The following is a 22,995-nucleotide window of genomic DNA, read 5'->3' on the forward strand; positions in this document are numbered from 1 at the left end:
CTGATGATTGAATAGTCCTCGATTTCTATCTCTGGATCCTGAACAGATGAGTCAAGTTTTGTTTCTGTGAAACATAATATATTTGCCTTACCGTTTAGAAACAAATGTCTGATTTCAGCCAATTTCGGTTTCAAGCTGTTTATGTTTAAGTGAAATATGTGAAGTCCATTTGAGTTTGTTATTTCATTAATGTCGTCTAGTTCAAATTGTTTTTCCACTGTGGTGTAGGGTGACCAGACATCACGCATTGCGCGTGATTGCACAGCATTTGTGTCTCTTTTCACGCGTCATGCAAATTGAGACCATGTCCCGCATGATTGGTTGTCATCCGCGCTAACGCCCCCCCCCCCCCCCCCCCAGCCAAAGTGAAGAACCTCTATGCGTCCCGGTAACGTTACTAGTATCTGACCGCGAGTGACACCGCATCCTGGGCATCCTGGCGACATGAGAACAAGTCCTAACGCTGTTGCGCGCGGAGGATCCTGGCGCAACGAACCCAGGCAAGGGATACACGCGCGCTACGGATCAGATCAGTTCCACACGCTGCTGTTACAGTATCTCCGCTGCTCAGCACGAGAGAATAGCGCTTGGTCCAAGTTTGAAAAGGGGAAAGCAACCCCAAAGGGTTTAGATTGAAAACTAATGATAACAATAAATAAGATGCGAGTAGCCGTTCATGTAACCGGTAACCACCCCCCCCCCCAAATCAGTGCAGGTGGAAGATAATTGTATTCTGTACTTTATTATTGTGCCATTACTGTTCCTGCTCTCATCACTGCAGTAGTGCCAGTGTGAATCCCTGGACTTGTGAGTTGTTTTGGTGAGTTACTTGACATACAGATAAATTAAATTGCATTTCCCCCTTCCCACAGTGTATATAAAGAACAAGATCTAATATAAACATAAAGTAACATATAGTACACTATAAACATAAAGTAACATAGTACACTATAAAGTAACATATGGACAGTATACAGGACTATATACAATGTAGACAGTAGCTAAAAAAAAGTGAATGTAAATAGAGGTAAAACGAGAACTTAGTGCAACACTTTTAGCAGCAGTGGTACATAGTAAGTATGAATAATAAATAATGGCAGTAAAATACAATAATGTCAGCAAAGTGGCAGTGAGATGATGGATATGGCAGTAAACTAATATGATGTACACTAAATAAATAAACGAATTAATGGCAGTAAAGTAAAGTGGCAGTGTGTGTGACACAGACACTTTACTTTGTGTGTCAGAGGGGGTTAGTCCAGAATCTGTGGGGGGCAGAGTAAGAGAGAGGGGGGAGAGCTGTGTGTGTGTGTGTGTGTGTGTGCGTGTGTGATAAGACTGCGGGTCCAGACCTATAATCATAAGTGATAGTAAGTCTGGGTGGTAATTTTATTTATTTTGAGTACTTAACACCCATTAGAGACAAAAGGGGAAAAAAGAAAATATGAATAAGGGCAAAACATATTAGGCTTGTGGTCATTTTAATGAGGACAGTGGTGGATGAGCCTTGAAGGAGGCGACAGGGACAGTCCACCAAAAAAAGGGGAGGGAGCTGCACTGGGGGGGGGGGGGGGGGGGTGGGGGGTCCCACATTGTCCCTCACAAACATACCATTTGTCCCACATTTGGTTTATTGGGATCTGGTCACCCTACTGTGGTGTGTGGTTGATCTTGTGGCGGTAGGTGGGGATGGGGTCCTGTGTTCATTGATGTTAGGAGGGGGGGTGGGGATGATCCTTTGTCCTCTGCTGGTGTATTTGGTCGGTGTGAAAGCCCGCGACGTGGGGGGGGGGGCTGGTTGCTGTCCTCAGATGTGTCTGGAGGCCCTCCGTTGTGGGGGAGGGGGGGTGATTGTACTCCATTGTGGGGGAGGGGGGGTGCCTTTTGTCCTGGCCTCGGCCCGGGTAGACTTGCTGGCATGGCGGATGGTGTCACCTTTCTGACCTCTGGGTTAGTCAGCAGCTGCCGTGTTGTAACCTGAAATTCTTTCCTTGTCTCATACCACTTACTTTAAACAACCTCGCTTCCTGCCATCTGGCCGGGTGAGGGGCCATTGTCTCTCAACCTCTTTAGCCTAGGGTCCCAGAAATAACTTCACATGGTGTTCAAATCACCCTGTCTTTCAAATCAACTTCTCTGTTTTATCATTCGGTACATTTATAGTTGCTTATGTTCATGTTTTCATTTAGAAATATACGACACTATCATACAGAGTTACATGGGTTATATGCAGATGTAGATATATAGAAGGATATTCAGACACATGATATATAACTAGGTATAAAATATATAAATGAGTACTATGGAGTATAGTGCTAATCAGATTTATGTACAGAGTTGTATTAATGTGTGATACAGGTATAAAGACTGCTGTAAGAAGCATTTTGTATGAAAGTATTCTGTACTTCTGTATGACAACTATTAAAGAAACTTGAAACTTGAAACTTGAACTATAGTAAGGCAAAGGATGTGTGCAGATATGGTATCTAGATATATAAAAAGGATTGTATGCAGGTATTTACAGACGGATGTGGATAGATGTATACAGTAAATATATATATATACACCATACATGCTGCCATGCAGTGTTATATAACACATGTTGCGTATATTGTGCAGTAAGGGTGTCTCGTGCCTGAAGCAAAGTTTTTGATGGTATTCATTGTTCACTCAGTTCATAATTGTTTTCTGACCGGTGGCATAGCGCCCAGACGTTGGGCTTGCGGCTCTGCAGATGTATGCTATTGTGCGGCTCTGCAGATATACCCTACTCGGTCGACGCCCCCTGGACGACGTGGTCATGTGGAGGGCGGCAATACGCCTAGATGAGTAGCCCGCCGGAAACTTAAACGAAGAAGCTTCTAGAAGAAGAAGAAACTGGATCTGCAACTGATTTATTAGCATCAAGCGAAAGTCAATGCAGAAAAATATAAACATTATATGAATGACAACTACGAAGACCGACACTCTCACACAGATTGAGATGACATCTGTGATAATACCGGGGAGAAGAATGCTGTGAATGCTGTGTTCCGTGTCCGTCCCTCCACCGTGAACCAGAGGTGCCCAACCTTTTTTGAACCAAGATCTACTTTTTTATTTACCACCTAGCCCGAGAGCTACCAGCCAAAATTGTATATTGTAAGCAGTCATTTGAGGCTTTATAAAAGCAGCATAATGAACACAAATCTGTCTGTGCCGAGTCCGACCTCATCTTAAATAACAAACAGCATTGCTTGTTGTAGGAGAGGAGAGGATTTTTTTTTTTTTGTAAATCAAATTTTATTAATCAAGATCTAATTGAAATCAGCCCGCGATCTACCTGTCTACCACTAAGCTACAACGTTAACTTCACGATGGAAGAAACGGGGAATTTCGTCGCCAAACTGAACGAATACGCGCACAGCGCGCACGTGCTGGTGAACTACGAGGACGTGTGCAGCGACGGCCCCGCTCACATCAAGACGTGAGTGGGATGGATGGTCTCTGGTGGTAACGACGGTCAGACAGACATTATAGTCTGGCATCAGTGAAGCATGGATTGTAATATCGTTTGATTGATTGATTGACATTTTTATTAACAGCAAATGCATCATGTTAAACCCAGATTCGGGTTAAGGGGTCTGCATCCCCTTAACAATTGTATGTATTGAGCTGTACTGGGTTCCCAAACTTTTCAGGCCAGGGCCCAGAAAATAAGGCGTCAGAGAGCCGCGGCCCAATGCACATCGTCAGGCTTTTTTTTTTTTTTTTTTGCCAGGCGACCGATTTTTTAAGCCAAATATCACTTCAATCCTATTAAGTTAGTTATTCATTTATATGTGCTATTTATGAGAGGGCTAACTTGTTGCAAAATAATAATGATAATAATAATAGCCTCATTAAAATACTATTGTTGCTTCGGTTGTTTTCAGCGTTGTATGTGCATAATCTGTTATTTAGTTTGAAATGTTCGTTGAAATAAGTAGATTTTTCGTTTTTGTTTATTTATTAAGTTAATATAAAACCATATAGTCACATTTTAGAATACAATAGAATAGAATTTTAGAATACAACTAGAAACACTGTCCTGGCCTGCTTCTAAGTTCAGTGGCCTGACAAAAAAATAATAATAATTTTTTTTATTTTTATTTTTTATTTTTTTAATCATCTCGCGGCCCACCCGTGGCTGCTCGCGGCCCACCTTTGGGTCGCGACCCCGACTTTGGGAACCACTTACTGTACCCATTCTGCAATCTGTTAATAAAGTTTTCAATCAATCAATCAAAACAGATTGCAGAATGGGTACAATACAGTACGGCTCAATACACACAATTGTTAAGGGGATGCAGACCAGAGAAAGACTTTCGTCTTGTTTACATCAGGGTCCCCCATTTTCAATTCATCATCATAACATACATGTCATACAGATAGACAGTACTGCTACATCTATACATTTATGACATTATATACCAGAGTTCTCCCTTCGTCCGGGTCTTTTGAGTGCAGCGGTTTGTTGTGAGAATCAACAGTGGTTTATTATTATTAGTGATGACAATGAGTCAGCAACATAACAATTCTATAATGGGCCCACGATTAATATCTCCTACAGCTAACTGGGGCTTGTGACATACATAAACAGTACTGTATTTGTAAATCTGGCAGTCATAAATGTCTAGATGTAGCAGTACTGTCGTGTCATGTATGTAATATGTGTTATGATGAATTGAAACTGGGGGACCCTGATGTAAACAAGATGAAAGTCTTTCTCTGGTCTGCATCCCTTTAACAATTGTATGTATATTGAGCTGTACTGTATTGTACCCATTCTGCAATCTGTTATTAACGTTTTCAATCAATTCAATCAATCACATGAGTCTGCGTCCAATGAGTGGTTATGGTGGGTACTAGGGCTCAATCCATAGGTTGGTTTATACACGAGATACCACATTAATTTGCAGGGACCAGGGAGTCACGTTTTGTGATTTAGATTAGATTAAAATGTATTGTCATTGTAACTGAGGGGTTACAAAACCCTGACTGTATTAAAGATTGTGATAGATTAAACCACTACTACATATTATTATTATTATTACTTGCCAGACAGTACAGTTATTATGGCAGACACTCAAATAGACGGCACGGTGACAAAGAGATATCATTTACAGTATTTTATTATTATGCAGAAGATACAACTGATAATTACTGGGTCGCTCTTTTATGGCGAATGATATTAGAAAGTCAGAGAGTAGCAAAGTCAGTGGGAATGAATAATTCCTAGGCTAAGTATACTAGACCGGACGCTGCATGGCGTGAGATGGCAATATAGGGGGGCAAAACGAGGGTATAGCTGGAGACTGGTGATATCCTCCCACAGAGTTGTAAGCTCCAGAGGAATGAAGAATATACGGATACTCAGGCTGGTCACTTGAAGAAAGGGGTTCTCATACGGATCCGGTCTTTATAATCCAAGTGCTCAGTAGCAAGGTAATAGCTGTAATCCAATGCCCGATAGCAATGATGATAGCCAGCCAGCTTCGTCCCCGAAGCTAGCCCGATGTAGAATCTTCAGGGTAGTTAAATCCAAACGACAGTGGTATTAACGATGCTCTTCTCCACGGTACGACGTTTCCACAAGTCACTATAATCCACCAATAATGGTTCTACAATATCGCCGCGGTAGGTTCCAATGCTCACATGTCCAATAGTTCTGCTGCTAGGTCCACCTCGTGTTCTGGCACTAATTACTTTAAGTCCACACACACTTGCTAAGGTTCACGCTAGTTACTAAACGAACGAACTGCTTGTTAATGCTGCACACCGAACCAACTGCTGTAATACGATTCACACTAAATGACGACTCTTTACTTCACGTTAAGTTAGCCGGTCGAACTTGACTCTGCTACTAGACGAACTGGGTTAACGTTAGGTTGAACTCCTGCTGTTTGCGCCTTCCACCATATATATACTTAGAGTGCTTCCTAGGGCGCAACCGAATCTCTTGTCCGGAATCAATGCGCTGCCAAGGGCATGTCCGAACTTGTCTGAACACGTCTTTGAACTTGTCTGTGGGGGCGCGACTGCCTGGCGCCGCCAATGCCAAGGGCGTTGTCCAATGAGGAAAGCGAATAATGCTATGATTCGAACAGAGGCTTAAAGGGATATAGCTTATATATATAAATAATATACAAGTTATATAAAACAATAAAACGTAGATTCTCAGTGTTAATCTGGCCCTTCACAACAGCCGCCTCCTAATTAGTCCGCACCTAATTAGTAAATAAATGGGCACAGATTAATATTAATGTCCGGTCAACTTCTCCATACTTTGTTATGAGGAGTTGGAACAATCTACAAAGTCAGTGGGTCATGGTCGTCGTCAGGGGAGTCAGGGATCTCCGGCAGCTCTATCAACTTAGCTACAGGTCGGGTGTAAGTCTGCCCTTGGACGATGACTTCTGCCGATCTGACCTTGCCATCGGCACCAGTAATCACTCTGCTCACACGGCCGGCCGGCCACGTAGCTCGGGGTAGTGACTGGTCTATTATCATGACGACTGTGTCCACCTTCAGGTTGTCCCTGTCTTTAACCCACTTCTGACGGGCTGGAAGGGATGGTAGGTAGCGTAGGAGGAAGCGGGCCCAAGACTGGTCGATCTGTACTTGGTTGTGTCTCCACATCCTCCGTCCGTTCCTCTCGTCCTGTCTGTACACCGTCTGAGGAAGGGCCGGGTCCGGCCGCCCCATCAAGAGGTAGTTTGGGGTGATGGGTTCGAGGTCAGCTACGTCGCTTGGAGCGTAGCTGAGGGGGGTGGAGTTTGGAACTCCCTCTTCTTGAGCCCACGGTTCTCTCACAGGCATCTTCGTCCGCTTCAAGAGTGGGGTTGCGTGTCTGAACACTCCGTCGACCTTGACTCTCGTAGTCTTCTGATCTAGTAGAGCGATGGCGTACTTGTCCTCCTTGGGCCGAACCATCTTGTGGTCGGTCTTGAATGGCATCGCGTCTAGTGTCCATAGCCTCTCAACAGGCTTTAAGGGAGTGTTGTCTGTGTCGCTCACCTTGGTGTAAAGGCAGTGTGTGGTCGTTGGTTGGCTGGCAGGTCCGTAGAGGGGGCCCTGGAGCGTCCACCCCAGTCGGGTCTTAACCGCGGCTGGGCATCCTTTGGGTCCGATGTGGGCTGCCTTGGTTGGGACAATGAGGTCCGCGTGGTCGGAGCCAATGAGTAGGGTCGGCGTAGCTCCGCTGATGAGCGGTATGGGCAGTAGGCGTAGGTGGTCGTACTTCTCCATCAGCTGTGGGATGGGGTAGTCGTAGCGTGACAAACCTATGTCGTCGCTCATGAGTGCCTTGCTGATGCTGTACCGCTTCTCAGGGTGGTCGATCGCTGCTATGGTGAACGAGACGTTTTCACCTTTTATTGTCTTTAAGTCTCGACTAATGGTACGGAGGGTCATCGTCTCCTCTGGGCCCCGCAGGTCCAACTGGGTCGCGGCGGAGGCGAGGAGGAGTGTCTTCTCCGACCCGTCGTCGAGGACGGCGTAGGTGTCGATTACCTTGTCTCCGTGGCTGAGGAGTACTCGTACTACCTTGATGAGCACTCTGGGGCTCCCACTATACGCGGGGTCGATGTGGAGCACTTCTGTTCCCTGGTCGCCTTGTAGAGCTAATCTTTGCTTGTGGGCCTCGCGCAGTGTATCGCAGTAAGCGTGGTCCTGTGTGTTAGTCTTACTCCACTGATCCATTTCGGCTGGGGTCAGTTTCTTGTATGCATCGCACCGTGACTTGGAGTGTCCGCTGCGGCAGTAAGTACACCAGGGGGGGGGCAATGGATCTTCTGTGGTGGGGGGTAAATATTCCATTCCCCTTTGGCAGGGGGGTGTGTGTGACTCTCCTGTTGTGGATAAATATTCCATTCCTCGGTGGCGGGGGAGTTGTGACTCGTCTGTGGTGACACCGACTCGGCCTGGTACATCACTGTGATGGGCCTACTTTGGTCTCCTGGTGGGCGCTTGTTGTTCTCGTGCAGTACTTCTAGGTGGGCGCCGTCACACTTGCCGCACCTTTTCTTGAGGCGGCACTCAGCTGCCATGTGGCCGCGCGCGCAGCGGAAGCAGCAGCGGTTATCCTTAAGCCACTGACTTATTTCGGCTGTAGTCAGTCCTTTGAAGGCGTCGCACTGTGACAGCCAGTGTTCACTGTCGCAGTATTGACAGGCAGCCTTCCATTTCTCCTTGGCGTGGGGGTTGTGACTCGTCTGCCGTGACACCGCCTCGGCCTGGTGCATCACGGTGACGGGCCTGCCGTTGTCTTTAAACCTTCTCGGCCCTTCTTTAGGGTTAGAGCCGCCCCACGCAAAGGTGTCGATCCGTAGGCTGCTGAACTCTCTGGCTAGGAAGTCAGCAAGGTCTAGGAGTGATTGTTCTGGGCCGTGGGGGTCACGGTGATCTCTTTGCCGCCGAAAACGTTCTTGGCGGGATGAGGGGAGCTTCTCTAATATCCGCTCCACGTTGGAGTTGGCGTACAACTCGTACATCCCCTTTTCCTTTTGTGACCCGAGCATCCCTACCAGGGATTGTACTTTAATGGATAGGTCATCCAGGGCTCGATTGTCTTTAGCTGGGGGGAGACGTTCAATTTCCCGTATCTCCTGAATGACATAGTCCCATGCACGTCCGTAACGCGCGTCGAGGGCCACCAGGGCATCAGAGTAGGGAGTCTGGGAGTTAGAGTATGCCAGCGCTATGTTGTGCGCTCTGGGTACTTTGAGGTGCTTGAGGAGGATGGCATATTTGTAGGACTCGTCCTGTACTCCGGACATAATGGTCTCTAAACACATGCGCAGTTCGGTATACTGCGCTCTGTCTTCACGTGTAAAGTCTGGGAATGTGGGTGTCCCAATGTAAGATGCCATGGATGGCTGTGACACTGATGCGCGTAGGGGGAGAGGCCTCCTTGGTGAGTCTCCCCGTACCTGGGGTCGTGGGTTCGTGCTGGGTGGGAACCAGAGGCCGGGCCCCCAGGTACTGCTCCTCTGTGCTGTCTGTTGCTCAAACTCCCCCCTGGGACGGGTTGGGGGTTCGTAACGCAGCGTGTCGGGGCTGAGATCGGGGCTGCACTGTTCCTCCTGGTCTGAGATGGGTTCGTGTGTGTGGGTTTTTCTGTCCTCCCTCGTCCTCCGCTAGGCTTTGTAGTCGCTTGGTTAGTTTCTCGGCGACGTAAGCAGGTTCTTCCCGTAGGCTGGGTCCCGTGTAGATTGGTCGGGGAGGGGAAGTTGCCCTCGACCCTTGTTGTGATGATCTCCGGGAGCTCCGGGTGGAGGAGTGGGGTGTCACCCTCTGGAGCGCTTGCTCCATCATTTGTGCTTGTAGACGGTCTCGCTCTGCCTCACGCTGCGCATTGGCTGCGTCGCGCTACGCCTCGCGCTGTGCATTGGCGCGGTCTCGCTCTATGTTTTCTTCAGCCTGGAGGCGCCTCTCTTCCAGTCTGAGATGTTCGCGCTCACTCTGGAGGCAGTTACGCTCACTCTCTTGTTGCGCTTGGAGACGTTCTCTTTCCAGTCTAGAATGTTCACGCTCACTCTGTTGTTGCGCTTGGAGACGTTCTCTTTCCGTTGAAGCTGTCAGCGTGGCGATCAGGACTTGCGCTAGCCTCTGGTCGGCCTCGCTTGGGGATGCCGCTGAGGATGGTGATCTGGAGTTGACAGGGCTTGGCGTTGACCTGTTCTCTTTACGCGCTCCGAGGTCCATCTCGGGGGCGCTGTTTCTTATCTTCTCCCGCGCTCCGAGGTCCACCTCGGAGGCGCGGTACTCTTTTCTTTGGTGCGCGCCGAGGTCCATCTCGGGGGCGCGCTCTTTATCCTCTTGCGCTCCGAGGTCCATCTCGGAGGCGCGGTCTTTATCTTCTGGCGCTCCGAGGTCCATCTCGGGGGCGCGGTGGTCTTTGGGCATAGTAAAGTCATGTCCCGCTTGTCCCCCCCCCGTGAGCTAAGTCAGTTTCACTTAAACTAGCTTGGGTCTCTACTAGTGGGGCCGACAGGTCGATAAGGTTGGGCATACTTAAGCTATTAATTTGATCCTTGCTTAACGTTCTTTTAGATAAGCTAGGGGGTAGATTTACCGCGTTGTTCTCCAAGTGTGGAGGGGGTTGACGCGGGCGCCTAGGGCGCTCTAGTGTGGGAGAGCCGTTTGGAGAGTGTCCGCTGCTGGCCATATTATTATTAATATGATTATTATTACTGATACCCTCCGGCTCGAAGGACCAATTGTAACTGAGGGGTTACAAAACCCTGACTGTATTAAAGATTGTGATAGATTAAACCACTACTACATATTATTATTATTATTACTTGCCAGACAGTACAGTTATTATGGCAGACACTCAAATAGACGGCACGGTGACAAAGATATATCATTTACAGTATTTTATTATTATGCAGAAGATACAACTGATAATTACTGGGTCGCTCTTTTATGGCGAATGATATTAGAAAGTCAGAGAGTAGCAAAGTCAGTGGGAATGAATAATTCCTAGGCTAAGTATACTAGACCGGACGCCGCATGGCGTGAGATGGCAATATAGTGGGCAAAACGAGGGTATAGCTGGAGACTGGTGATATCCTCCCACAGAGTTGTAAGCTCCAGAGGAATGAAGAATATACGGATACTCAGGCTGGTCACTTGAAGAAAGGGGTTCTCATACGGATCCGGTCTTTATAATCCAAGTGCTCAGTAGCAAGGTAATAGCTGTAATCCAATGCCCGATAGCAATGATGATAGCCAGCCAGCTTCGTCCCCGAAGCTAGCCCGATGTAGAATCTTCAGGGTAGTTAAATCCAAACGACAGTGGTATTAACGATGCTCTTCTCCACGGTACGACGTTTCCACAAGTCACTATAATCCACCAATAATGGTTCTACAATATCGCCGCGGTAGGTTCCAATGCTCACATGTCCAATAGTTCTGCTGCTAGGTCCACCTCGTGTTCTGGCACTAATTACTTTAAGTCCACACACACTTGCTAAGGTTCACGCTAGTTACTAAACGAACTAACTGCTTGTTAATGCTGCACACCGAACCAACTGCTGTAATACGATTCACACTAAATGACGACTCTTTACTTCACGTTAAGTTAGGTCGAACTTGACTCTGCTACTAGACGAACTGGGTTAACGTTAGGTTGAACTCCTGCTGTTTGCGCCTTATTATTATATTATTATATGCAGGTGTAAGGATTGTATGCAGGGTTAGGCCTGTCCCTGACCTCGTTCCCAGTTTTATGATCTCCTCCGTGAGATAAAGCCTGGTAAAGCACTACGGCCGAAAGTGTCTGTGGGGTAGAATTTCCAGTGTATGTACTTCCCCTGGAAGCTGCCTCCGAACGGACCAAACTTCCCCCGAATCCTGTCGGCAAACAAGCTAGAACGTCCCGGTCATGTAATCAATTCTTGAGGCAAAGCCGTTGCAGTGGCTTAAACGAGGAAATAGTGCACTTCACACGTTTCTATAATTGTTTTGTTGAAACCTGTAGCCTGTACTTCCTGTACTTCCGTTTAGACCAGGGTTAGAAATTAACATTTTTTTTCAAGGGCTTTTTTTGCCCCCCTTAATTGATTTTCGGGGGCTTTTTTTTGTATTTCGGGGGCACTGAATTTTTATGATAAACGGTAGGGGTGGGACGGTTCACAAAATGGACGGTTCGGTTCGTATCACGGTTTTGGGGTCACGGTTTTCAGTTCGGTTCGATATACGTAAATTTTTATAAAAAAAAATTTAACACTCAAATCTAAACATTCTCATTTATTACATTTTTTTTTTTTTTTTTTTTTTTTACTTTGGTTGTTTGACAGTGTAGTGCTGTAGATTAATGGTTTCGTCTCTTGTCTGTCCTCCTCAGTTTCTACACAGAGCAGTACGACCCCTTTCTGACGCTGACCGACCCATCTAACCCCTGGATCTCAGACGACACCACAGTCTGGGAGCTGGAGGCCAGGTGTGTGTTAGTGTGTTAGTGTGTGTGTGTTAGTGTGTGTTTGTGTGTGTGTGTGTGTGTGTGTGTGTGTGTGTGTGTGTGTGTGTGTGTGTGTGTGTGTGTGTGTGTGTGTGTGAGAATTACGGACAATTGCTTGCTGTGTGAGAGAGAGAGAGAGAGAGAGAGAGATAGAGAGAGAGAGAATTAAGTACATTTGCTGAAATACAGTTGTTCTTAATTTTCTCACTTGCTATGTAAGAATGTTAGTTATTATGTTCTCAATGCCCCTTGCATTGTATGAGTTGTGTGAAAGCGTTTGCTAGTTCAAGTGCTATCCCTTTGTACATTGTGGCTGTGTCTGACAAAAGTTAACAATAAATAATGGTATTAGGAATACATTTGCCTCCTGTGTGAACTGTGCATAGCTGAATAGACTGTATTTTAACGCCGGTCGTATGGTGGTACTTGGAGAGCCAGCTACGTTCTCAGGTGGTACTTGGTGTAAAAAGTTTGAGAACCACTGCATTATTGAATAAAGATTAAATGAAAATAAATAAATAATAATAATAGCCTATTTCCAAAATGTGAGCGAATTGTCCCTTAAATCACACATTTAGAAAATACTCACTTGGAATAGGGGGGGGGGGGGGGTGTTGGTTGTTTGGTTTGGTTATCGTTTAAATGTATTGCCTAATTAATGCTTGTTAATTTTGAACAAATCTACATGTATTCTGCAGCTTCACCGTAAGGGCCGTGGTAAACGGCAAACCCTATCCCGACGGCGTGGGGAAGACCAAGAAAGAGGCCCGACAGTGTGCAGCCAGACATGCCTTACTGGGCCTGGAGAAGGAGCAGAGGGAGCCGGAGAACACTGTAAGACCATCTATATTCTTACTAGTGCTGTCAATAGATACATTTTTTTTTTACTAATTTATCTCACAAATTTCTGTAATTAATCTAGATTAAAAATAGCATTTTTCTACTTAAGACCGAAGCTTGTAACAGATATTTACTTGAGTAAAATCATGGAATTAATGTAAAATCAACACAAAGAAAGTATATTTAGATTCAAAGACTATGTTAATAGCTTTTTTTGAATATATTTCTCTCCTGTGAAATACAAATGTTCAACAAAACCATCAACATTGACTCAGCTAGACCTCTTTCTTATATCCGCGGCGCTAACAGAAATAAAAACAACCCAGGCCCATGTTAAAGTGCAGAGTGGCTTAGAGGACGATAATGTCTTGTATGAATCATATTAACAACAAAAATGTGTTCCGTCTTCATGTCAGATGATTTTCAAAAAGGTGCATGAGTCAATGCAAAAAAAAGAACAAGCTAATACTGCTGAAAATTCAGAACGTTGACGATTTTTCACTCCATAGATTAATCTAGATACATTTATTTTAATGCTTTAAATAATTTAAATTAATCTCAAGTTAAAGCATTAACTTTGACAGTCCTAATTCTTACCAACACTCAGACTAGCAGAAAAAGAAGATCTTTATTTGTCATGCAGCAACACACACGACAGTGGCCGGGAGACAGGAGGTAGAGCATTCGTCTGGTAATCCGGAGGTTCCCGGTTTCGATTCCCGCTCCTCCCGGGCAGCGTGTCGAAGTGTCCTTGAGCAAGACACTTAACCACGTCCCAGGCACTGATTAAAGAAATCCACTTCCTCCAGGAAGTCTGGCCTTGGAGCAAGATAACGTGAACGTATAATGTGAAGTATATGAAATCACTCAGGGTTCTGATCGCTGTGTTATTATTATGTCTGGGAAGCGTGTAGCTTTATGCCAAGCAAGCAGTGCAAAAATTTACCGTAGTGGCATGCAGTAATGCGCCTTTCATTTTCGCGGAAATAGGCTGTCTATTGCCATTCTCTTTGACAAACTCTAACCTTAACCAGCTCCTTAACAACGCCTAAACTTAACCGTTCTAACCTTAACCAACTCCGAAACAATGCCTAACCTTAACCTTACCTTAACCATAGAAATTATATTGCCATTCTCTTTGACAAACTCTAACCTTAACCAGCTCCTTAACAGCGCCTAAACTTAACCGTTCTAACCTTAACCAACTCCGAAACAATGCCTAACCTTAATCGGCGAAAGAATACACGTTAAAAAAAAATCACGTTAAAAAATATTTTCGATGGGATTCGAACTCGCCAGCAAACAAGCCATAGGATCCACAGCCATGTGTCCTTGCCAATTGAGCTATTTGTTGGATACTGAATAAGGGGCGGTGACTTATATATATTGAGCTCCGCTCGTGTCGCATGCGCGGGCACCTCGCGCGAGCACGCCGGCGCACGCACGCACCTGAGCGAGCACGCCGCCGCCGGTGCACGCACGGTAGCATTTGTCTGAAAAGAAGGGCGCTTTACCGCACTAGCGTGCGGTGACGAATGCGGAAGCATTTTTGCACTGCTTGCTTGGCATTAACGTACAGGCGTCTGGGAAAGGTAGAAAAATTTGCAAGTCCCAAAGGATCGTTGTACCCAGCCAAAACAAGATATGTACAATTCAAACAATTTAGTTATTCAGTGAAAAAAAAAAAAAACATTTGAACATGGACTGCATTTATATATATATATATATATATATATATATATATATATATATATATATATATATATATATATATATATATATATATATATATATATATAGGTGCCAACCTGCTCGGGGCGACAGTGGCTCTGGAGGTAGAGCAGTCGTCTGGCAATCCGGAGGTTCCCGGTTTCGATTCCCGCTCCTCCCGGGCAGCGTGTCGAAGTGTCCTTGAGCAAGACACTTAACCCCTAATTGCTCCCGATGAGCAGGTTGGCACCTTGCATGGTTGCCTCTGCCATGTGTGAGTGAATGGGTCAAATGTGAGGAACAAATTGTAAAGCGCTTTGGATAAAAGCTGCTATACAAATGCAGCCATTTATATTTACCATTTACATGTAAGACGGGCATTCGTGTGACATCACGTCCGGAACCACGTCAACCAGGAAATAACTAACGCCAATAGTTGTCGTCGTCGAAAATGAATAATAATCACAAGATACATTCAGTGCTGGTGGATCTAACAAAATGGATTCATGGAGATACATGTATGGAAAGTTCAAGTCCGGACCACAAAGCTTCTGGAAGGGTTAGCGCGACACGCGACGGCTATTCCAGTTCGTACGACGATGTTCTTACAGGCAGCAAAACAAGCTTGAGTGTCAGCCTCTGTGTTATGATATTATGATATGAAATTGTAATTGTAGTGCCGTCAGACCCGGATACGGGGTTGTCTTTTCCCTTGATTTTCTTCTCAGAGTGCTTCGTTTACATGTTAAAATCAACTATTTACTTCATGCCCCCACACCCCTACAGAGCCCTGTTTCATGTACGTGGTTCAACTAAGTCGATCAACATGTCCATTATCCAGCTTCAGTTAACCCGATGTTCAAAGCCGGGATTTTCCTGTTTCACAAAGGAGGATTCAGTCTCGTTAACTCAAGCCAGACTTGAGAGTCAGGCTCAAGTCAGGCTAGATGCGCGCTCCCGTTTTAGGTGGAAAGCCAGCACGTATCGATGGCAGAGACCCTGATTCTCAACGGCATTGATTGATTAATTGATTTAAGACTTTATTGACAGATTGCAATAGGCTCAATCGCCTCGCCGACAAGTTAAATGCGTTATCTATAGGCTAATTCTAAGTCCCTCATTACCTCAATCAATCAGATTATATTTCTTTAAACTTGCCTGCTGGATTGAATAATCAAATGAGATCTTGCTAGCGAAAATAACTAGTTAACTGTTATACAGAATTACGAGACGGCTTTCTTGCCCATTGATTGATGTATAGTCAATGTTTAACTTATCTCCAATGTGGTCCAACGGGTTGTTCTTTTGACTTCCACACGGACGACCCGGGTTCAAGACCGGGGTCCTTCTTTTTGCAATATAGGAATAATTCAATTTGGTGCACGTTGAGAGCTATATAAAGAATGACATCCTCAATGCATGTAGATTTATAATATTTTAACTTAAAACCAGGCTACTTTGGCGTATAATCATTAATATTATATTCAAAAAAATCATATTGGAAACACCGGGATTTGAACCCGGATCGCTAGGTTGGCAGACTTGAGCGCTACCGCTGGGCCACTGTGCCAGATGGGATAGATTCATTGTTTATACATTAATGAACGAGAGACCCGTGTTTAGAATATCCCTTATTTTGAATGAAGTTTTATTTCTTTATCCTCATTCATTCATGTGACGTCAACGGCTCATTCAATTTCTCAAATCCGTCAAACAGCGCATCTCATCAGACATCTTAATCCCAGTTACAATTAAAATAACCACATCATGTGTACGTCGCACGAGCGAGCGCCACCGTCGCCACGGTATATATAACGTGCATTATTTAGGACAAAGTGAATTTAATATCAGCATTTTGGGTCTATTTTACATTTCAAAAGCCCCCTCTGGAAGAATGGAGCACAAAAACGTAATTCAGAATGGTATAATGCAGATCGTAGACTGTGGGAATAGTTTCAGGAAACGGGCTGTCACTTCTTTGCGGGGGCGTGGCGATAGTTCAGGCTAACTTGAACTTGAACTCTGCTTTCGAGCAGGCTCAAACTTTTGGATCTGTTGGCATGGTGATCTGGAAAATCCACGTATATGAAACCGGAAAGTCCGGCTAACCCAGTTATCCAGCTAAAGTTATCCGGCTAACTCAGTTATCCAGGTACATGAAACGGGGCCCAGGGGTTTGGTTGACAAACATGTCACCTTTTTCACCTCTTATCAGTTTGCAGGTCTGGTTATATATCCTGTAGTTACTGAAACTGAGTGAATATGGCACAGCCCCACCTAGAATATGTTTCACCAGCCGCCACTGCTCTCTGCGCTTTACCCATCCCGTCATCCTTCCCTCCCGAGGGCAGCCGGGAGCAATCCTAGTGCTCTCCGTCTTCGTCAGGGACGTGACTAGGGCTGACCTTCAATATTTTTTTGGCGGTGCGGCTGATTGCTGCAGTGGGCAAGGCGCTCGCCTCTCACGACCTACATGCTCAACACACACGCTATGATTGTTTTACGCAGACAAAGTGTGCCCGAACTATTTGAAACCCTTTCACTACCACACTACGGAAGGTTAACCCTTTACTATCATCACACTACAGACGGTGATAGTAAAGGGTAAAACCTTCTGTAGTGAAAGGGTTAAACTGAGCACAGGCTCGATCTTAAAACGCACTAATTGTTCTTCTAACAATTCAAATATGTAATGGCTTTGTGTGACATGTAGGCAGCTACGTATTAGCAGCAGTTAGCTAGCAGGCAGCTCTTTGTTAGCAGCAGGTAGCTATGTGTTAGCAGCAGGTAGCTAGGTAGCTAGCAGGCAGGCACGTTGGAAGGGGGGTGCGGCAGCACCCCCCCTCAGTTATTGCAAAGAATTAAAAAAATTAATTTAAATATATTTATTTAATTTTATTTAATTTAATTTTTATGACAGTATTTATATATTTGTATATTATATACTGTAACTGTATAACTGTAACACTGTATATTATAAGTGTATCCTGCTCAAAGCACTTCATCATTTTAATATTGTGTGTATTGAGCCGTACTGTGTATTTTAGCCATTCTCCAATCTGTTAAATAAAGTTTTCATTCATTCATTACACTACTGTACGTACACAATCATACGTGTAAAACCGACAAGATTGCAGCAGAGTAGATTTTCGAGTGATGACTGTCACAGACTGATTGAATGACAGGTGAAACAACTAATTGTATTCACCTCCCGTCTCCCGCCCTTCCCACGAACCACTGAGCTACTGTGATACAGTGCTTGCGCAGTCAGTCGATTTTAGCTAGTAGTCAGACTTTGCTAGCACAGAATGTCTCACTCGCAGAAAAGAAAAATATCAGATTTCTTTTCGAAACGTCCCGCCGGTCCCAGTGACAGTCCCACTAAATCTGATAAATGTCAGAGAGAGACAGTGACGACAGGTTCAGCCTCAGCATCAGGTATTGAAGAGTTAACTGAGTCTGTTCCCCTATACCCCCCCTCGGGCGCCAGGGGCTTCCACTGAGGGGTGATGCAAATAGGGATGGGGTGTTATGGCAGCTGATGATAATAATAATAATAATAATAAATCAAATTTATATAGCGCCTTTCATAGAACCCAAGGTCGCTTGATGGAAAGAGTGCGCACCGAGTCTGATCCCGAGTTGAAGAATTGGCTCCAAAAGAGAGACAACTGGATGTCCAACAACATCCAAAACGAAATCTTACAGCTGTTTGCCTATGATATTCAGCGACAAATTAGAGGCAAAGCATCCAAAAGCCCATTATTTGGCTTGAGCGCTGACGGAACCACTGATGTCACTGGTTCTCGTGTAATATACAGTTCGCCGATGACAACTTGGAAGCTCAGAACTTCTTTTGGGGTTTTTACAATGCCCGGCCCAGACACAACAGCCGAGACGCTGTTTTTGTGTATAAAAGACTTTTACGCCTCGACCTGCCCATGGAAAGGCTGGTAGGATACTGTTTTGACGGGGCCAGCAACATGTCTGGGGGGTACAAGCTAGACTAAAGGAAATGTGTCCCGACTGCCTGAATACTTTCGACAACAAATGTTTGTTTCCGCGTCTCTGATTGGCCAGGTCATTTCTGGTCATGTGACATGTACGCCCAATCGTGGGACCGCAAGTGTCTACACTGGTTAACCTTAGGCGCTCTTTCGAAGTTGGTTAAGGTTAGAGTTTGTCTTAGAGCATGGCGATAGAACGCCTGCCCTGATTCCGACGGTTAAGCCTTAGGCACTCTTTCGACGTTGGTTAAGGTTAGAGTTTGTCTTAGAGCATGGCGATAGAACGCCAGGTAGTTTGCAGGCTGTTAGACCCGGAAATAGGCGCAGAACTTGCTGTCCCACGATTGGCGCACATGTCACATGACCTGGCCAATCAGAGCGCAAAACTCGCACGCGGTAACAAACATTTGTTGTCGAAAGTATTCACGCGTCCCGACTCTGTTTTTCTCCACTGCGCAATTTTTTTTTTTAAATAAATCTCAAAGGCCGCACCCCCTACTGATTTAAAGTTCCAACGTGCCTGCTAGCAGGCAACTATGTGTTAGCAGCAGGTAGCTGCTAATACATTTAGGCAATAAAGAATTAGAATCTTGATGCATACAGTACTATATGAGTAAGGGTAAAAGTACACCACAAGGTGCAGTATACACAAGGTACCCCAACTGGCATGATATATCATACGTTGGTTGTGGTCTGTGCAGGTTTTGGTCGTTAAGAGTCACACTTAGTAGTCAGTCCATGCCGACAATGAACCCTTTCCCAGGGAAACTCACCGTGCCACACTCCAGTTTCAGTTTATTTAAAAAGGACAGTAGTACACATTAATCAACATTACTGGAAATGTGCCAGTTTTAGCCAGCTGGCTAATTCGCAACTGTAGTCCTTTTGGCAAGATGTTATAAAACCATACACCTAAAACAGAAGCATTAAAAGTAAAACACAATATTTACAACACAATCCAACATGATAATAGTAAAAGCAATAATAAAAAAATACACAATGAACTGATGTTTACCATTCAGCCATTAGATTTATCACCGGTGATAGTTATGGTACTCACCATTGCATCCTATATAATAAGGTCGGGTGGGCCTCTGACAGAGATGTGTAAGTTGCATTGGAATCTTTTTCTTTATAAAGCCATAATTAGAGATTGTCCAAATTATATAAATTATTTATTGGAATAGACCAGTGGTTCTCAAACTTTTTACACCAAGTACCACCTGAGAACGTAGCTGGCTCTCCAAGTACCACCATATGACCGACGTTAAAATACAGTCTATTCAGCTATGCACAGTTCACGCAAGAGGCAAATGTATTCCTAATACCATTATTTATTGTTAACTTTTGTCAGACACAGCCACAATGTACAAAGGGATAGCACTTGAACTAGCAAACGCTTTCACACAACTCATACAATGCAAGGGGCATTGAGAACATAATAACTAACATTCTCACATAGCAAGTGAGAAAATTAAGAACAACTGTATTTCAGCAAATGTACTTAATTCTCTATCTCTCTCTCTCTCTCTCTCTCTCTCACACAGCAAGCAATTGTCCGTCATTCTCTCTCACACACACACACGCACACACACAATTATTTTGTTACAAAAACGTAATTTCCTGCATTCTGGTGCAGGAATTTTTGAATTTTTACCCTTTAAATGCCAGTGTTTGTGATGGGCATCACAAATTATTGTAAAAAAGAAAAGAAAACACATATTCAATACATTTATGAATGTTTACCCTTTAAATGCCAGTTTGTGTGATGGCATCACAAATTATTGTTAAAAAAAAACACAAAAAGTAAAATATTTTCAATATATCAAATGCAAAGTACATTTTTCTGGGGGGGATTATTACAGGCTAGGCATGTGTCAATGATTAGCAGCAACACAGATTTTGATGGATTTTTTGTAATGTCAGATTTAACACCAATTATTTTCAGAAAAGTGGGAGTATTTCATTTTTTATCTGACATTACAAAAAAAATCTAAAAATAAATGGTTATGATCAGGGCTGAAGTTGAATTAAAGATTTATGACTGTTTAGACTGCATTACTCTCTGTCACAGTGATCTCCTGGTTGTTCCCCACTTAGGTTATCTAACTATCGCGCCGCCGCAACCAGAAACACTGGCCTGGCCTGCTTCTAAGTTCAGTGGCCTGACTGCACATTTTTTTTTTTTTTTTTTTTTTTGAACTGTTTTCAAGTACCACCACCAGTACCACCAAGTACCACTAGTGGTACGCGTACCACAGTTTGAGAACCACTGGAATAGACCCTGTCGTACACGATCCAGTGATTGTCCTACACTTATCCAGTGCCTAGAGTTTGTACTGAACTTGGTAGATCTGCTCTTGGCTTCTCTGCCCCCACCTCATGGAATACCCTGCAGGAAACTCTGAAACTAGACACTCTAGTGTCTATGGGTTGGTTTAGAACCTTAATGACCAATCGGGTCACCCCAATATGTAATTGTTTTTAAATTATTACCAGTTTAAATTTTTTGCTATTTTAATTTTTTAAATATTTTGCTCTTAATTATTCCGATTGTCTAATGTCTTTATATTTATGAACGCACTGTGACACTTGTGAATGTTAACATCTCGACGACTGTAAATGAGTTTAAGTACTCAGTGCAGGGCTGTACGCTAAGCTTTTTCACTAGGGGCACACTTGCCCCTAAATTAGAAATTTAGGGGCAAAAAATATGTTTTAGGGGCACATTTTTAAATAACAATTTTACCATTATAGTGCAAAAAAATATGTTCCTCCTGCCTCATTACTGTGGTCCTTTTATTTAACATTTAAGTGCTTTTGTTGTCAGGTTTGTATCTTTTATAATGAACCAACTAGGGCTGGGCGATATGGCCTAAATATGATATCACGATATTTTCTGACCTTTCGGCGATACACGATACACATCACGATGTTTTTCTTTTTTACCCCAAACAATTCATTATGAGGCTTACCAAGACAGTATTTGAGTTTGCAAGCTAACATTAAAGACAAAATAAAATACCCATGCATTTAGCATTTTTATATTATATATTAGATTTAGATGATTGGATTATTAGATTATATATTGCATATATTTAGCAATGAGATATTATATGATTTAGATATGAAATATGATGAATTGAAAATGGGGGACCCTGATGTAAACAAGACAAAAGTCTTTCTCTGGTCTGCATCCCCTTAACAATTGTATGTATTGAGCTGTACTGTACCCATTCTGCAATATGTTAATAAAGTTTTAAATCAATCAATCAATAGCATTTTAGCATTTTTATGAAACTACTGTATATTTGTATGTCTCTAAATGTTTTGATGAATTGAAAATAGAGGACCCTTATGTAAAAAAGCCGAAAGTCTTTTTCTGGTCTTCATCCTCCTGTACTGTATTGTACCCATTATGCAATCTGTTAATAATAGGGGTGTAACGGTACACAAAATCCACGGTTCGGTACGTACCTCGGTTTTGAAGTCACGGTTCGGTATTTTTTCGGTGCAGTTTTTTGTTTTTAATATAAATTATACTTTTTTTTTTATATACAGCTACTGTTTTATATATACTGTTTTTTAGTAATAACTAGAAAGTAATGGTATTTATTCAACAACAGGTGATTGATTAATGATACAAATTGATGAGCTGGTCAAGGATAATGCTGAGCTGAAAGGAAAGGTGGAATACATGGGAAACAAAGTAGACATAATTGAGATAGACAACAGGAAGTTGAAGGAATCTCTTCTGGATGTACAGTGTAGGTCTCTGCAAGACAATCTGGTTTTTACAGGGATAGCAGAGAAGGAGAGCAAGGACTGTGAATCAGTCATAAGGGAGTTTATGTCAGACCAGCTAAGACTGCCTAGGGACACTGTTCAGAACATCACCTTCTCTAGACTACACAGAATGGGAAAACCCTCAGGGGACAGACCACGGGCAATAGTGGCTCGTTTTGAGCATCACCAGCAGAAGGAGCTTGTCAAGGGTAGGGGCAGGGAGTTAAAGAACACCACCTTTGGCATGAACAACCAATTTCCTCCCGAGATCAATGGAAGACGTAAGCTATTATATCCTATCATGAAAGAACATCGAAGCCTAAACAAACGTGTCGGTGGATAGACTATATATCAACAACCAACTGTTTAGGGACTCCAGTATCACTCCCTGGTTATTCTGAAACCCATTGAGACTATTGCTTTATGGTCGGTAGGCCTACTGATACTTCCTGTATTAAGCTAGGCTTGCATAAGGGTTTGGTTATAGCTCATATCAATGTGTGTAGCCTGAGAAATAAGATACAATAACTTCCTTACAATAACCATATAATATATAAATAGCCAACTAATAGGAAATAGGAGTAATTCCAGATATTGATACATACATTGATGAATACAAAAACGGGGCTAATTGTATGGCAAAACTTTTATTTTATAAACGGAAAG

The 22,995-nt window shown here is 43.7% G+C and overlaps 1 protein-coding gene across 1 annotated transcript in view; it reads left to right on the plus strand.

Annotated features, from left to right (window-relative positions):
• The first annotated feature begins 2,844 nt into the window (after positions 1 to 2,844).
• Positions 2,845 to 22,995, plus strand: part of LOC311234811 (interferon-induced, double-stranded RNA-activated protein kinase-like) — a 66,658-nt gene continuing 46,507 nt past the window's right edge. Inside the window, exons 1-3 of the mRNA XM_084322055.1 lie at positions 2,845 to 3,466; positions 11,873 to 11,968; positions 12,685 to 12,820. Coding sequence (XP_084178181.1) covers positions 3,357 to 3,466; positions 11,873 to 11,968; positions 12,685 to 12,820 — 342 coding nt within the window. The 5' untranslated portion in view covers positions 2,845 to 3,356. The remainder of the gene's footprint in view (positions 3,467 to 11,872; positions 11,969 to 12,684; positions 12,821 to 22,995) is intronic.

This window comes from Notolepis coatsorum (assembly GCF_963971535.1).
Source record: "Notolepis coatsorum genome assembly, chromosome: 9".
Lineage (NCBI taxonomy): Eukaryota > Metazoa > Chordata > Actinopteri > Aulopiformes > Paralepididae > Notolepis > Notolepis coatsorum.